Raw genomic sequence first — 16,915 nt, forward strand, 5'->3', positions numbered from 1 at the left:
ATTTACAGACACCTATGTTACAGTTAGACGTGTATCACTGGCTGATAGTCTTTCACTGAAGTAATTATTTCTTGTCGCAGTTTAAGCTATGGTGACAGCGGCTGTTTCAGTTTGACCTTAGAGCACTTTTTGTACCGCAATTTTGAGCCAGGCCTGACAAGCCTTGTCCACCACGGGTGCCCTTGCTGATGTCTGATTCAGTAAGAATGTTCCGTGAGCAAATGCCAAATTGGTGTCTTGAGTAGGTACCAATAAGGATACCACATTTCGTAACAACAGTGTACTGATCATTATCCCTTGTGCACCTGTAACTTAACACACAGATGTCAGATGGAGTTGAATGATTCGGAAATGCGTGTATATTTTAGATTCAGCTACAATAAGATATATACACTATTGTCCATCGTGCAGGTGAATGCGGAGCATATCTGTGCTACAGTAGACGAAGCCAGGATACATAAAGTGCCACATATCCTGGCCCCACAACTCCTCTCCAAACACAGGAGAGACTGTGTCAGTGTTGATATGAGAGGAGCACACTGTAAACGTGCGCTCGACAGCCTTTGTATTTCAGTGAGACTGTAGATGTCACGTGACTTCAACCAGGACGCAAGACGTGTCGTGTGGTCTTGAGGGTGTTACACATACAGGTAAAACAACCTGTCGTATATTTACATCAGTGATTGCATATCGTGAAGTGTTTCAGGGACATGTACATACTAGTCTCGTGTTCACCTAGACGCAGCTCATTTAGTCTGCAGGTCACTTTTATCAGTTAGTACTGATGAACGGAGTGGCAAATCGAAACTTGAAGTTCTGATGTCTGTCCCTGATTATCTCCCTTTTGTGTTCGCCTCACAGCAATAGCGGAGCTCTCTATATTTTTGTATACTGTCGCTGCCACCAGTTACAGCTCACTACTAGGACACGGGACAACCATGCAGGGAGTTAAACTACCGACATTATTGGTGACGTCGAATACTCTTCCCCAGCTAAATACTTTTCTTTGTGTGTCAATTTGAATTTCTATTTCATTTCCACTATCATGTAATTGGTGTGGTAAGAATGTAAGGGGGAGTGCTAAACCTTTTCAAAATTCATTATGGTATGGAATTCCAAATTTACAGTCATTCACAAGAGGGCCAATTTCAAGATTATTGTTATAGCCGTTACCAAACTGGTGACCGATTTTACTGGGAGTGTAAAGAGAGGGTGTCACACACTGGGAAGGAGCTTGTTCGTAACAGGCGATCAGACTCATCGTTTGTTTTTGTTGTTCAATACCGTATTTAGCAATATTAAAAACATATGACGACAGCCTGTAAATAATGAGACGGGACCAGATAATGCTCTGATTGATCTTGTGAGCAACGATCCACGCGGTCGGGGTACGACTACACGCAAAATCACATAGCTTGAACACCCTATTATTTCACACGCTTGCTTGGATCGTAGCCACACTACGTAGGTTCAGTGAGGTCTTTTATATAGGGGGGTGTTACAAGATACGTGCTAGTCGTATGTTAGCTTCAATTTACTTTCCTTAAAGTGCGAATTACAATGTAAGCATAATCATATTTACTCATTCTTAATGGAAGCAACATAATGGGCCAGTGATATGTATCTTAGCAACAGCTGAATCATTATGGACCGTAATAATTAGAGTGAGTGAGTGACATGTTAATGTGGGTGGAGTGAATGATATATTAGTGTGGGTGGAGTTAGTGAGTGATATCTTAGTGTGGGTGGAGTGAGTGAGTGACATCGTAGCGTAGGTGGAATGAGTGAGTGACATCTTAGTGTGGTTGGAGTAAGTGATATCTTGGTGTGGGTGGAGTGAGTGAGTGATATCTTTGCGTTGGTGGAATGATTGAGCGACATCTTAATGTGGGTGGAGTTAGTAAGTGACATCTTAGTGACATCTTAGTGTGGGTGGAGTGAGTGAGTGACTTCTTATTGTGGCAGGAGTGAGTGACATCTTAGTATGGGTGGAGTGAGTGACATATTAGTGTGGGTGGAGTCAGTGAGTGACTTCTTATTGTGGCAGGAGTGAGTAACATCTTAGTATGGGTGGAGTGAGTGACATCTCAGTGTGTATGGAGTGAGTGAGTGACATCTTAGTGTGTGGAGTGAGTGAGTGACATCTTAGTGTGTGGAGTGAGTGAGTGACATCTTAGTGTGGGGGTAATGAGTGAGTGAGTGACATCTTAGTTTGGGTGGAGTGAGTGAGTGACATCTTAGTGTGTGTGGAGTGAGTGACTGACATCTTAGTGTGGGTGGAGTGAGTGACATCTTAGTGTGTGTGGAGTGAGTGACTGACATCTTAGTGTGGGTGAAGTGAGTGACATCTTAGTGTGTGTGGAGTGAGTGTGTGAGTGACATCTTAGTGTGTGTGGAGTGAGTGAGTGACATCTTAGTGTGTGTGGAGTGAGTGACATCTTAGTGTGGGTGGAGTGAGTGACATCTTCGTGTGGGTTGAGTGAGTGACATCATAGTGTGGGTGGAGTGAGTGACATCTTTGCGTGGGTGGATTGAGTGAGTGACATCTTAGCGTGGATGGATTGAGTGAGTGACATCTTAGCGTTGGTGGATTGAGTGAGTGATATCTTAGCGCTGGTGGAGTGAGTGGCATCTTAGCGTGGGTGGAGTGAGTGACATCTTAGTGTGGTTGGAGTGAGTGACATCTTAGTGTGTGGAGTGAGTGAGTTACATCTTAGTGTGTGTGGAGTGAGTGAGTGACATCTTAGTGTGTGTGGAGTGAGTGTGTGACATCTTAGTGTGGGTGGAGTGAGTGACATCTTAGTGTGGGTGGAGTGAGTGACATCTAATTCTTGAGTGAGTGAGTGACATCTTAGTGTGTATGGAGTGACTGACATCTTTGTGTGGGAGGAGTGAGTGACATCTTAGTGTGGGTGGAGTGAGTGACAACTTAGTGTGGGTGGAGTGAGTGACATCTTAGTGTGGATGGAGTGAGTGAGTGACTTCTTAGTGTGGCAGGAGTGAGTGACATCTTAGTATGGGTAGAGTGAGTGACATCTCAGTGTGTGTGGAGTGAGTGAGTGACATCTTAGTGTGTGGAGTAAGTGAGTGACATCTTAGTGTTGGGGTAGTGAGTGAGTGATATCTTAGTGTGTGTGGAGTGAGTGACTGACATCTTAGTGTGGGTGGAGTGAGTGACATCTTAGTGTGGGTGTAGTGAGTGACATCGTAGTGTGGGTGGAGTGAGTGACATCTTAGTGTTGGTGTAGTGAGTGAGTGACATCTTAGTGTTGGTGGAGTGAGTGACATCTTATTGTTGGTGGAATGAGTGACTGACATCTTAGTGTGGGTGGAGTAAGTGACATCTTAGTGTGGGTGGAGTGAGTGAGTGACATCTTAGTTTGGGTCGAGTGAGTGACATCTTAGTGAGGGTGGAGTGAGTGAGTCAGTGATATCTTAGTGTGTGTGAAGTGAGTGAGTGACATCTTAGTGTGTGTGGAGTGAGTGAGTGACATCTTAGTGTGGGTGGAGTGAGTGACATGTTAGTTTGGTTTGAGTGAGTGACATCTTAGTGTGTGGAGTTAGTGAGTTACATCTTAGTGTGTGTGGAGTGAGTGAGTGACATCTTAGTGTGTGTGGAGTGAGTGTGTGACATCTTAATGTGGGTGGAGTGAGTGACATCTTATTGTGGGTGGGGTGAGTGACATCTAATTCTTGAGTGAGTGAGTGACTTCGTAGTGTGTATGGAGTGAGTGACATCTTAGTGTGGGTGGAGTGAGTGAGTGGCATCTTAGTGTGGGTGGAGTGAGTGACATCTTAGTGTGTGTGTGGAGTGAGTGAGTGAGTGAGTGACATCTTAGTGTGTGTGGAGTGAGTGAGTGACATCTTAGTGTGTGCGGAGTGAGTTACATCGTAGTGTGGGTGGAGTGAGTGACATCTTAGTGTTGGTGTAGTGAGTGAGTGACATCTTAGTGTTGTTGGAGTGAGTGACATCTTATTGTTGGTGGAATGAGTGAGTGACATCTTAGTGTGGGTGGAGTGAGTGACATCTTTGTGTGTTTGAAGTGAGTGAGTGACATCTTAGTGTGGGAGGAGTGAGTGACATCTTAGTGTGGGTGGAGTGAGTGAGTGACATCTTAGTGTGGGTCGAGTGAGTGACATCTTAGTGAGGGTGGAGTGAGTGAGTCAGTGATATCTTAGTGTGTGTGAAGTGAGTGTGTGACATCTTAATGTGGGTGGAGTGAGTGACATCTTATTGTGGGTGGGGTGAGTGACATCTAATTCTTGAGTGAGTGAGTGACTTCGTAGTGTGTATGGAGTGAGTGACATCTTAGTGTGGGTGGAGTGAGTGAGTGGCATCTTAGTGTGGGTGGAGTGAGTGACATCTTAGTGTGTGTGGAGTGAGTGTGTGACATCTTAATGTGGGTGGAGTGAGTGACATCTTATTGTGGGTGGGGTGAGTGACATCTAATTCTTGAGTGAGTGAGTGACTTCGTAGTGTGTATGGAGTGAGTGACATCTTAGTGTGGGTGGAGTGAGTGAGTGGCATCTTAGTGTGGGTGGAGTGAGTGACATCTTAGTGTGTGTGGAGTGAGTGAGTGAGTGAGTGACATCTTAGTGTGTGTGGAGTGAGTGAGTGACATCTTAGTGTGTGCGGAGTGAGTTACATCGTAGTGTGGGTGGAGTGAGTGACATCTTAGTGTTGGTGTAGTGAGTGAGTGACATCTTAGTGTTGTTGGAGTGAGTGACATCTTATTGTTGGTGGAATGAGTGAGTGACATCTTAGTGTGGGTGGAGTGAGTGACATCTTTGTGTGTTTGAAGTGAGTGAGTGACATCTTAGTGTGGGAGGAGTGAGTGACATCTTAGTGTGGGTGGAGTGAGTGAGTGACATCTTAGTGTGGGTCGAGTGAGTGACATCTTAGTGAGGGTGGAGTGAGTGAGTCAGTGATATCTTAGTGTGTGTGAAGTGAGTGTGTGACATCTTAATGTGGGTGGAGTGAGTGACATCTTATTGTGGGTGGGGTGAGTGACATCTAATTCTTGAGTGAGTGAGTGACTTCGTAGTGTGTATGGAGTGAGTGACATCTTAGTGTGGGTGGAGTGAGTGAGTGGCATCTTAGTGTGGGTGGAGTGAGTGACATCTTAGTGTGTGTGGAGTGAGTGTGTGACATCTTAATGTGGGTGGAGTGAGTGACATCTTATTGTGGGTGGGGTGAGTGACATCTAATTCTTGAGTGAGTGAGTGACTTCGTAGTGTGTATGGAGTGAGTGACATCTTAGTGTGGGTGGAGTGAGTGAGTGGCATCTTAGTGTGGGTGGAGTGAGTGACATCTTAGTGTGTGTGGAAAGAGTGAGTGAGTGAGTGACATCTTAGTGTGTGTGGAGTGAGTGAGTGACATCTTAGTGTGGGTGGAGTGAGTGACATGTTAGTTTGGTTTGAGTGAGTGACATCTTAGTGTGTGGAGTTAGTGAGTTACATCTTAGTGTGTGTGGAGTGAGTGAGTGACATCTTAGTGTGTGTGGAGTGAGTGTGTGACATCTTAATGTGGGTGGAGTGAGTGACATCTTATTGTGGGTGGGGTGAGTGACATCTAATTCTTGAGTGAGTGAGTGACTTCGTAGTGTGTATGGAGTGAGTGACATCTTAGTGTGGGTGGAGTGAGTGAGTGGCATCTTAGTGTGGGTGGAGTGAGTGACATCTTAGTGTGTGTGGAGTGAGTGAGTGAGTGAGTGACATCTTAGTGTGTGTGGAGTGAGTGAGTGACATCTTAGTGTGTGCGGAGTGAGTTACATCGTAGTGTGGGTGGAGTGAGTGACATCTTAGTGTTGGTGTAGTGAGTGAGTGCCATCTTAGTGTTGTTGGAGTGAGTGACATCTTATTGTTGGTGGAATGAGTGAGTGACATCTTAGTGTGGGTGGAGTGAGTGACATCTTTGTGTGTTTGAAGTGAGTGAGTGACATCTTAGTGTGGGAGGAGTGAGTGACATCTTAGTGTGGGTGGAGTGAGTGAGTGACATCTTAGTGTGGGTCGAGTGAGTGACATCTTAGTGAGGGTGGAGTGAGTGAGTCAGTGATATCTTAGTGTGTGTGAAGTGAGTGAGTGACATCTTAGTGTGTGTGGAGTGAGTGAGTGACATCTTAGTGTGGGTGGAGTGAGTGACATGTTAGTGTGGGTGGAATGAGTGATATCTTAGTTTTTGTGGAGTGAGTGAGTTGTATCTTAGTGTTGGTGGAGTGAGTGAGTGACATCTTTGCGTGAGTGGATTGAGTGAGTGCTATCTTAGCGTGGGTGGAGTGAGTGCTATCTTAGCGTGGGTGGAATGAGTGACATCTTAGCGTGGATGGAGTGAGTGACATCTTAGTGTGGGTGAGTGAGTGACATCTTAGTGTGGGTGGAGTGAGTGAGTGACATCTTAGTGTGAGTGGAGTGAGGAAGTGACATCTACATGTGAGTGAAATGACACCTATAGTGTGGGTGTTATGAGGGACATCTTAGTGTGGTTGGAAACCCAGTTTGGATTAGCTCGATTCTGTGTTTGTGAAATATAAGTGCATGGTGGTGCCAAACCAAGGATAACGATGAGGGCAAATTCAGGAGTCCAGCCCGCGATCTTCACCCTGGCCCATCTTGCGACTCCATCATTTGGCCACCCAGTATAAAGGTTTGTAGAAAACAAAAACGTTTTCAGCTAAATTTAAACTTTTCAGTTTTCCTTAGTGGCAATACAGAGTGTTTTCATTTTGTTTGTTAGAATACATCATGACAACTGATGTTGACAATTGGCAAAGTGGGAAGTCCTTTCCAGAAACCAACCTGCACATGTTGGACAGTTTGTTGTTGGCTGATGTGACCTTCCTCGTTGGAGATCAAAGGGAGACAATCCAGGCTCACAAGTTCATTTTAGTTAGCCGCAGTAGCGTGTTTCACGCGATGTTCTGTGGATCGATCCCCGAGACGGGTCAAGTACTGATTCCTGATATACAGATAGACAACTTCAAGACCTTCCTAAGGTTAGTTGAGATGTTTTCATAACACATTTAAAGCGAACAGTAGAAGAAGTATAACACAACAGACTAAAATCAAATATATCAATGTTCATCTTAAAAAGTTCAAAAATCCTTAGCAAGCCTTGGAGTTTTTAACTTTAATTGACTTGTGTTGATATATCTGATATCAAAAGACACAAGTGTGATATTCTCTATGTAACATAAACATTTCATCCCCAGGTATCTCTACACGGATGAGGTGGAGGTAACTCCGAACACTGTCCTCGGGCTGATGTACGCTGCTAGGAAATACAACATCACAGGGCTAGAAAAGCAATGTGAGGAGTTTTGCTTACAATCTTTGTCGCCTAGCAACGCATGTTTATTCCTACAACAAGCAACCCTGTTTGATAAAGAAGACCTTAAAGAAAGAACTCTTAAAGTAATTAAATCCAATGCCGAGGTGAGTGTTGCAAGCGAGGGATTCCGCGAGCTAAGCAAGGAATGTCTGAAGTTAATACTGAAGGCAGATGACATGAGAGTTAACGAGATTTGCATCTTCCGATCTGTGATGTCGTGGGCAGAAGCTGAATGTAGACGTGAGGGAAGGGAGGTAACTCAAGAAGAGAAAAGAGAAGTGCTGGGAGAGTGTTTGTTTCTCATTCGCTTCCCAGCTATTCCAGAGGTGAAATTTGCCACAATTGTTTGTAATGAAGCTATTTTAAGTGATAACCATGCCTTGATGTTATTCCGAAAATACTCTATAGGCGACCTGGATATACAGCCATTCTGTGACAAATCTCGTGTGCCTCCTGTTTATAACTTGTCTCGCTTACCTCCTGACCAACAGTACCACCAAACCATTTACCTTGATAGATGTCGATGTGATGCGTTGTATATATCCTGTGATGCCAGTGTTCACCTGACCGGGCTGAGCATGTACGCTGGGAGCCTGGAAGACAGGGTATCTGTAGACATAGTTGTTACTGACAGTGATGACACAACCCTGCTGAAGCATCACCAGGACGTGGATGTGACAGAGGGACAACTCTCAGATGTGGTCATGTTCCCTTCACCTCTGACTGTTGACAAAAGAAAGAAGATAAAACTCAAAGTCACTAGGGAGGGCAATAAACATGATGTATATACGTGTATAATGAACAAACAGCCTTTGATGACACATGAAACATCAGGTGTTGTGTGGACACTGGATCACTGTAAGGAGAGTCAATCTAGCAACAGCCTAGACTATGGATTCATCAGTGGGGTTTTCTACAACGTGTAGCGTATTTATATAAGGCGGCTGAGAGACAACTCTCCTTCCAACTCTTCCGTCTATGTACGTCAGTAATGTTAACGGGTATAAATCACGGATAACAGCACATGAATGGTACATATATTTGACCATTGATGCTTAATTGTTTTTCACACGAGTCAACATGATTGTATTTACAAGTTCTATTTCCGAGGCAACATTACTTACGTGCCTACTAGGAGAAACAGGTTGCTAAGATCATGACATTTTGTGTATAGTGCTCCATCACTTTTACGTTGATGACAATAGTTTCAACACATTGATGACATACCTTCAGTAGCAAGAAGTTGTTTCAATTGAAAGCATAAACTGATACTTGTTTCAAACTGATACAAAGAGTAACCATGTATTTTAACCAAACAGGTCATTGAGCTCTTAGTAAAGGTGGACCAAGGGTTGACCTGTGATTGATTAGCTTTGCCACTGTGTTGGAATACGTTTGTAACCAGGATCCGGAATGTGTCCGATTGAAGGAATTGAGTATTCACCTATTTTGCTTTGCCACATATATGTTAGTTTGCCAGATTATATTTGTCAATTGTGTAAATATTGAGTAATTGTATGTTTTTGTTATAATTACATGTTCTTAATAGTGAAACTGAGTTGGGTCCTTCCTTTTGTCACTTGAGACACTGTGTCACTCGTAACATACTGATTGCATGTGAGTGAGTATGGTTTTACGCCACTTTTAGCAATACTAAAGCAATATCACGGCGGAGACACCAGAAATGGGCTTCACACATTGTACCCATGTCGGGAATCGAACCCGGTTGTTCGGCGTGACGAGCGGACGCTTTAATCAGTAGGCTACCCGACCGCCCCCGATTGCATGTCAGTGTATGTAGTAGTAGCTAAGGCCAATGATTGAATCAGACGAATATTGCATATATGAGCTCCAGATTCATATAGATTAAAGAGAACTACAGAGTTGTGCATTCAGCGATGTATGGCCTAGACTAGACCCGCCCTCTAACTTTAATCTCTGAACTTGAACTGCACTGTTCAAACACTTCTGAGATGATAAGCACCGCAATGAACCATCAAAAACGGTTAACATCATTACCGAACAACATCACATACCGTTAATCAGCCTCAGAACTTTTAATATATTTTTGTGGGTCTTGTTTGTAATTGGCACACGGTCAATTCTCTTCCCCACCCAAAAAATAGACACAAATAACAAACACACACTGTACGGCCCTTGCAGTACTAGCCGAAGGCCTTTAATTGTCTACACCATACACATTTCAGTGTCTATCGTATTCCTCCAGGAACCGACAAACCATCTCAGATCTCTTCCTCCAACGTCACAGTGACATGCATCTTACTGTAAGATGAATACTGTATATGGCGGGGAACACTTGATGCCCTACAGCAATCTCTGCTTGTTACAATTGGGAGCGATGTTTGGGTGTAGGTTCTAACAAAGGTATCGTGGCTGCCTAAAAGTAGGGCCGGGCCTGGACGTTAATATTGGCTAATTACTCCATTATCGACGACAATACGTCCATATTATTGATTCAGGATATATACATAACATTAATCAAAAATCACAAACCACAAACGTGTTACATAATTTAGTTACTGCGACTGAAACGCTTGGAAATCAGAAAGTCGAGCGGTCGGTGAGATGGCTGAGCTAGGTAACATGAAAAAGAAGAATCGTAAAACGAAATAGGATTATAAACGCATCAAATACTTTCAACTACAGTGATACACAATTCCATCTATCCGACAAAACTGAATCTATATACGAAATTGAAATGACATAAAACACGGCATTGTGCTCATATAAGCAAGGACGTTAGAGAAACCCATTTCATTTTTTTTGTCACTTCTCACATTCAGATGGGAATATCAAGCGTTCGGTCCGACTTGGCCAGGACAAAGTCTTGTCCACTACGCGTGTCCTTGCTGATGTCTGATTCAGTAAAAACGTTCCGTGGCTAAATGCCAAATTGGTGTCTTGAGTAGGTGCCGTTTAGGATACCACCAGCGTGACATCGACAGCCTTTGTATTTCGGTGAGACTGTAGATGTCACGTGACTTCAACCAGGAAGCAAGACGGGGGTAGTGTTGTCTTGAGGTGTTACACATACAGGTAAAGAAATCTTGCGTATATTTACATCAATGACTGTATATCGTGAAGTGTTCCAGGGACATGTACATACTTGTGTTCACCTAGATGCAACTCATTTAGGCCACAGGTCACTTTTAGCCAGTTAGTACTGATGATAGGAGTGGCAAATCGAAACTTGAGTATATGTCCCTGATTATCTCCCTTTGCTGTTCGCCTCGCAGCAATAGCGGAGCTCTCTATACTCATGTATACTGCCACCAGTTACAGCTCCCCGCTACGACACGGGACAACCATGCATGGACTTGAACTCGCTACCGACAATACTGGTGACGTCGAATACTCTTCCCCAGCTAAATACTTTTCTTTGTGTGTCAATTTGAATTTCTATTTCATTTCCACTATGATTTAATTGGTGTGGTAACAATGTAAGGGGGAGTCCTAAACCTCTTAAAAATTCATTATGGTATGGAATTCCCAAATGTACAGCCATACACAAGAGGGCCAATTTCAAGATTATTGTTATAGCCGTTACCAAACTGGTGACCGATTTTACTGGGAGTGTAACGAAGGTGTCACACGCTGGGAAGGAGCTTGTTTGTAACAGGCGATCAGACTCATCGTTTCTTTTTGTTGTTCAATACCGTACTTAGCAATATTAAAAACATATGACGACAGCCTGTAAATAATGAGACGGGACCAGATAATGCTCTGATTGATCTTGTGAGCAACGATCCACGCGGTCGGGGTACGACGACACGCAAAATCACATAGCTTGAACACCATATTCTCTCACACGCTTGCTTGGAACGTACCCACACTCAGATTCAGTGAGGTCTTTTATATAGGGGGTGTTACAAGATGCGTGCTAGTCGTATGTTAGCTTCAATTTACTTTCCTTAAAGTGCGAATTACAATGTAAGCATAATCATATTTACTCATTCTTAATGGAAGCAACATAATGGGTCAGTGATATGTATCTTAGCAACAGCTGAATCATTATTGACCGAAATAATTAGAGTGAGTGAGTGACATGTTAGTGTGGGTGGAGTGAGTGAATGACATCGTAGCGTGGGTGGAATGAGTGAGTGACATCTTAGTGTGGTTGGAGTGAGTGATCTCTTTGCGTTGGTGGAATGAGTGAGTGACATCTTAATGTGGGTGGAGTGAGTGACATCTTAGTGTGGGTGGAGTGAGTGACATCTTAGTGTTGGTGGAGTAAGTGACAACTTAGTGTGGGTGGAGTGAGTGACATGTTGGTGTGTCTGGAGTGAGTGAGTGGCATCTTAGTGGGTGGAGTAAGTGAATGACATCTTTATGTAGATTGAGTGAGTGAGTGACATCTTAGTGTGGGTGGAAAGAGTGAGTCGCATCTTAGTGGGTGGAGTAAGAGAGTGACATCTTAGTGTGGGTGGAAAGCGTGACATCTTAGTGTGGGTGGAAAGAGTGAGTGGCATCTTAGTGTGGGTGGAGTAAGTGAGTGACATCTTTATGTAGATTGAGTGAATGAGTGACATCTTAGTGTAGGTGGAGTGAGTGACATCTTAGTGTTGATGTAGTGAGTGAGTGACATCTTAGTGTTGGTGTAGTGAGTGAGTGACATCTTAGTGTTGGTGTAGTGAGTGACATCTTAGTGTTGGTGTAGTGAGTGAGTGACATCTAAGTGTTGTGGAGTGAGTGACATCTTAGTGTGGGTGGAGTGAGTGACATCTTAGTGTGGATGGAGTGAGTGACATCTTAGTGTGGGTGGAGTGAGTGACATCTTAGTGTGGGTGGAGTGAGTGACATCTTAGTGTGGGTTGAGTGAGTTACATCTTAGTGTGGATGGAGTGAGTGACATCTTAGTGTGGGTGGAGTGAGTGAGTGACATCATACTGTGGGCAGAGTGAGTGAGTGACATCTTAGTGTTGGATAAGGTCAATGTGGATGCGGTCGGTTTCCTTTTAGTGAAATGTAAGTGTATGGTGCTGTCAACCTAAGGATCGTGACCCACGATCAGCAGATTCTGATCCATAGTGATAAACCTTAAATCTTTTGGCCATTCAGGATTAAGCTTTAATGAAAAATACGTTTTCGGTTATAATAAAAGTTTTCAGTTTTACTGAGTTGGGATAGTGTGTTTTCATTTTGTTTGTTCAGACACATCATGGCTACTGATGTTGACAATTGGCAAAGTGGGAAGTCCTTCCCGGAAACCAACCTGCACATGTTGGACAGTTTGTTGTTGGCTGATGTGACTTTCCTCGTTGGAGATCAAAGGGAGACAATCCAGGCTCACAAGTTCATTTTAGTCAGCCGTAGCTGCGTGTTTCACGCGATGTTCTGTGGATCGATCCCCGAGACGGGCCAAGTGCTGATTCCCGATATACAGACAGACAACTTCAAGACCTTTCTGAGGTTAGTTGAGATGCTTTCATTACACATTTAAAACACACAGTAGAAGAAGGATGACACAGAAGACAATTTAGATTAATGGCTAATCATAACATAATCTCTACCATCAACAATATGCATATCGACATATATCGAACGGTTTTGTAAGCAAAACACTGTCCTTTTACAGCTGGTCACATGGCTTCTCGTATGTACTATGTCATGACATAATGTTATGCCCAAGTGAAGATGCGTGTTAGAATTGGTCTTCAGCAAACAATGCTTGTTGTAAGAGGCGACCGGGATCGGAGGGTCCGTCTCGTTGACTTGCTTGAAGCATGTCGTCATTTCCCACTGAGTAGGGGGCACGGGTGGCCCAGTCGTCTAAGGCGCCGCGATACGCTGAGCAGAATTGCGTCCCTTGGGCATGCCAGAAACCTATGATTGTGGGTTCGAATCCCGGTTTGCCCCGACTATGTTTCTAGTTTTTTCAGCACCATACCCATGCTCGTGGGTTTCACCGAAGTGGTAAACGTCTGAGACCTGCATCACTTCGGGCTTTCCTCCCACATTAAGCTGACACGACACAATATAACTGGAATATTGTTAAAAGCGGCGTTAAACCCAACTCACTCACTCACTATCCCACTGAGTAGATCGAAGCTCATGCTGTCAATCACTTGATTGTCTGCTTCAGACTCGATTATTTACAGACCGCCGTCACATTACTGGAATGCTGCTCAGTGCAGCGTTAAGCAACAAACAATCACCATTAGTTTGTATTCTCTGTCTCCCATCAGTCCCATCGGACTTAACGCCAGCGATGTGTGTTGATGACTCATTGACGAACTCGTGTTTCTGATGTGTCTAATTTACCTTCCATTTATTTCTGCTGTAATATTAAGTTATGTTCCTCATCTTTATAAGGTTTACTCCCTCGGTATTATTACACCAACACAATAACTTATGATTTACAAACTGGTTTAAGCTGATATAGCACAGTTTCTATTTAACAACAAGTAACATGATTTTATTATTTATGATCCAAACTACCTTCCACCAGAGATATCGCTTGAGTGAAATCAAGATATATCTCCTAAGGAATTTCGCCACAATAAAATTGCAACACAGTCAGGCTGGTTAGCTGCATTGTTTACATTCAAGACATTCGTTATTACTGTTTACAAACTATAAAAGTTGGTAGAATAATTTTGGGTGATTAACATAATCTCATCCCCCTGTCTTTTAAGATCAAATATATCAATGTCCATCAAAAAAAGTTTAATATCCTAGGCAAGCCTCGGAGGTTTTAGCTTTTATTGACTTGTGTTGATATATCTCATATAAAAAGACACAAGTGTGAGATACTCTATGTAACATTAACATTTCATCACCAGGTATCTCTACACGAGGGAGGTAGAGTTAACTCCTAACACTGTCCTTGGTCTGATGTACGCTGCTAGGAAATACAACATCACAGGACTGGAAAAGCAATGTGAGGAGTTCTGCTTACAATCGTTGTCGCCTAGCAACGCATGTTTATTCCTACAACAAGCGGACCTGTTTGGTAAAGAAGACCTGAAGCAAAGAGCTCTTCTGGTAATTAAATCCAAAGCCGAGGTGAGTGTTGCTAGCGAAGGATTCTGTGAGCTAAGCAAGGAATGTCTAAAGCTGATCCTGAAGACAGATGACATGAGAGTTGACGAGATTTGCATCTTCCGATCTGTGATGTCGTGGGCGGAAGCTGAATGTAGACGTCAGGGAAGGGAGGTAACTCCAGAAGAGAAAAGAGAAGTCCTAGGAGAATGTGTGTTTCTCATTCGTTTTCCATCTGTGTCAATGGTAAAATTTGCCACAACTGTCTGCAATGAAGGTATTTTAAGTGATGCCCATGCCTTGATGTTATTACGAAAATACGCCATAAGCGACCTGGATATACGGCCGTTTTGTGACATATCTCGTTTACCTCGTGTCTATAACTTGTCTCGTTTACCTCCTGACCAAGAGCCCCACGAGACTCACTACAGTAAATGTCGACGTGATGCGTTGTATATAACCTGTGATACCAGTGTTCACCTGACCGGGCTGAGCATGTATGCTGGGACGCTGGCGGACAAGGTGTCTGTAGACATAGTTGTTACTGACAGTGATAACAAAACCCTGCTGAAGCACCACCTGTACGTGGATGTGACAGAGGGACAACTGTCAGATGTGGTGATGTTCCCTTCACCTCTGACTGTTGACAAAAGAAAGAAGATAAAAATCAAAGTCACTAGGGAGGGCAATAAACATAATGTATATACGTGTATAATGAACAAACAGCCTTTGATGCCACAGGAAACATCAGGTGTTGTGTGGACACTGGAGCACTGTAAGGAGAGTTCTTCTGATAACAGCCTAGAATATGGATTTATCAGTGGGGTTTTCTACACCGTGTAGCGTATTTATATAAGGTGGCTGAGAGACAACTCTCCTTCCAACTCTTCCGTCTATACACGTCAGTAATGTTAACAGGTATTAATCACGGACAGCAGCACACATATATTTGACCACTGATGCTTAATTCTTTTTCACACGAGTCGACATGACTGTATTTACAAGTTCTATTTCCGAGGCAACTTTACTTACGTGCCTACTAGGAGAAACAGGTTGCTAAGATCATGACATTTTCTGTATAGTGCTCCATCACTTTTACGTTGATGACAATATTATCAGCAGCTTGATGACATACCTTCAGTAGCAAGATGTTTCGATTGAATGCATAAACTGATACTTGTTTTTGAGTATTATTTATATAGAACAAAGAGTAACCATGTATTTTAACCAAACAGGTTATTGAGCTTACAGTAAAGGTGGACCAAGGGTTGACCTGTGATTGATTAGCTTTGCCACTGTGTTGGAATACGTTTGTGACCAGGATCAGGAATGTGTTCGATTGGAGGAATTGAGTATTTACCTATTTTGCTTTGCCACATATATGTTAGTTTGCCAGATTATATTTGTCAATTGTGTAAATATTGAGTAATTGTATGTTTTGGTTATAATTACATGTTCTTAATAGTGAAACTGAGTTGGGTCCTTCCTTTTGTCACTTGAGACACTGTGTCACTCGTAACATACTGATTGCATGTGAGTGAGTATGGTTTTACGCTACTTTTAGCAATATTAAAGCAATATCACGGCGGAGACACCAGAAATGGGCTTCACTCATTGTACCCATGTCGGGAATTGAACCCGGGTCTTCGGCGTGACGAGCGGACGCTTTAACCAGTAGGCTACCCGACCTCCCCTGATGTCAATGTATGTAGTAGTAGCTAAGGCCAATGATTGAATTAGACGAATATTGCATATATGAGCTACAGATTCATATAGATTAAAGAGAACTACAGAGTTGTGCATTCAGCGATATATGGCCTAGACTAGACCCGCCCTCTAACTTGAATCTCTGTATTTGAACTGCACTGTCCAAAAACTTCTGAGATGATAAGCACCGCAATGAACCATCAAAAACGGTTAACATCATTACCGAACAACATAACATACCGTTAATCAGCCTCAGAACTTTTTATATATTTTGTGGGTCTTGTTTGTAATTGGCACACGGTCAATTCTCTTCCCCACCCACAAAATAGACACAAATAACAAACACACACTGTACGGCCCTTGCAGTACAAGCCGAAGGCCTTTAATTGTCTACACAATACACATTTCATTGTCTGTCGTATTCCTCCAGGAACCGAGAAAGACCATCTCAGATCTCTTGCTTCAACGTCATAGTGACATGCATCTTACTGTAAGATGGATTCTTGGATTCCTGGTTCCATTAGTGTATATATTGGTCCACGCTGTCCCAGGTAGTGTGAATTATAGTGATAGCTACTTGGTGACTTCTGATGTTAAAGCTGTGTCAAGTTTGGAAGTTTTGAAAGTCCATTGAGGGTGAATACTGTATATGGTGGGGAACACTTGATGCCCTGCAGGAATCTCTGCTTGTTACAATTAGGAGCGACTTTTGGGTGTAGGTTCTAACAAAGGTATCGTGGCTGCCTAATAGTCGGAACGGGTGAAGACGTTAATATTGGCTAATTACTCAATTATCGACGACAATACGTACATATTATTGATTCAGGATATACACATATTAACATTAATCAACAATCACAAACCACAAACGTGTAACAT

The 16,915-nt window shown here is 43.1% G+C and overlaps 1 protein-coding gene across 5 annotated transcripts in view; it reads left to right on the forward strand.

The window, feature by feature from the left end:
- LOC124143559 (BTB/POZ domain-containing protein 6-like) overlaps nucleotides 1-16,915 on the forward strand; it is a 68,704-nt gene that overhangs the window by 23,665 nt on the left and 28,124 nt on the right. Inside the window, exons 1-4 of one of the 5 annotated variants that reach the window (XR_007219447.1) lie at nucleotides 224-650; nucleotides 6,734-6,992; nucleotides 7,209-8,328; nucleotides 15,248-15,803. Coding sequence is in view for 3 of the 5 variants with exons in the window: in XM_048389977.1 (XP_048245934.1) it covers nucleotides 12,507-12,757; nucleotides 14,131-15,172 (1,293 nt within the window). In the remaining 2 variants the exon portion in view is untranslated. Of the gene's footprint in view, nucleotides 1-223; nucleotides 651-6,733; nucleotides 6,993-7,208; nucleotides 8,329-10,289; nucleotides 10,385-12,499; nucleotides 12,758-14,130; nucleotides 15,804-16,915 lie in introns of those variants that run through there. The other 4 variants (XM_048389977.1, XM_048389976.1, XM_048389972.1 and 1 more) reach the window with 4 other exon arrangements.

This window comes from Haliotis rufescens, unplaced genomic scaffold, assembly GCF_023055435.1.
Source record: "Haliotis rufescens isolate VD_foot unplaced genomic scaffold, xgHalRufe1.0.p SCAF_8, whole genome shotgun sequence".
Taxonomy (NCBI): Eukaryota; Metazoa; Mollusca; class Gastropoda; order Lepetellida; family Haliotidae; genus Haliotis; species Haliotis rufescens.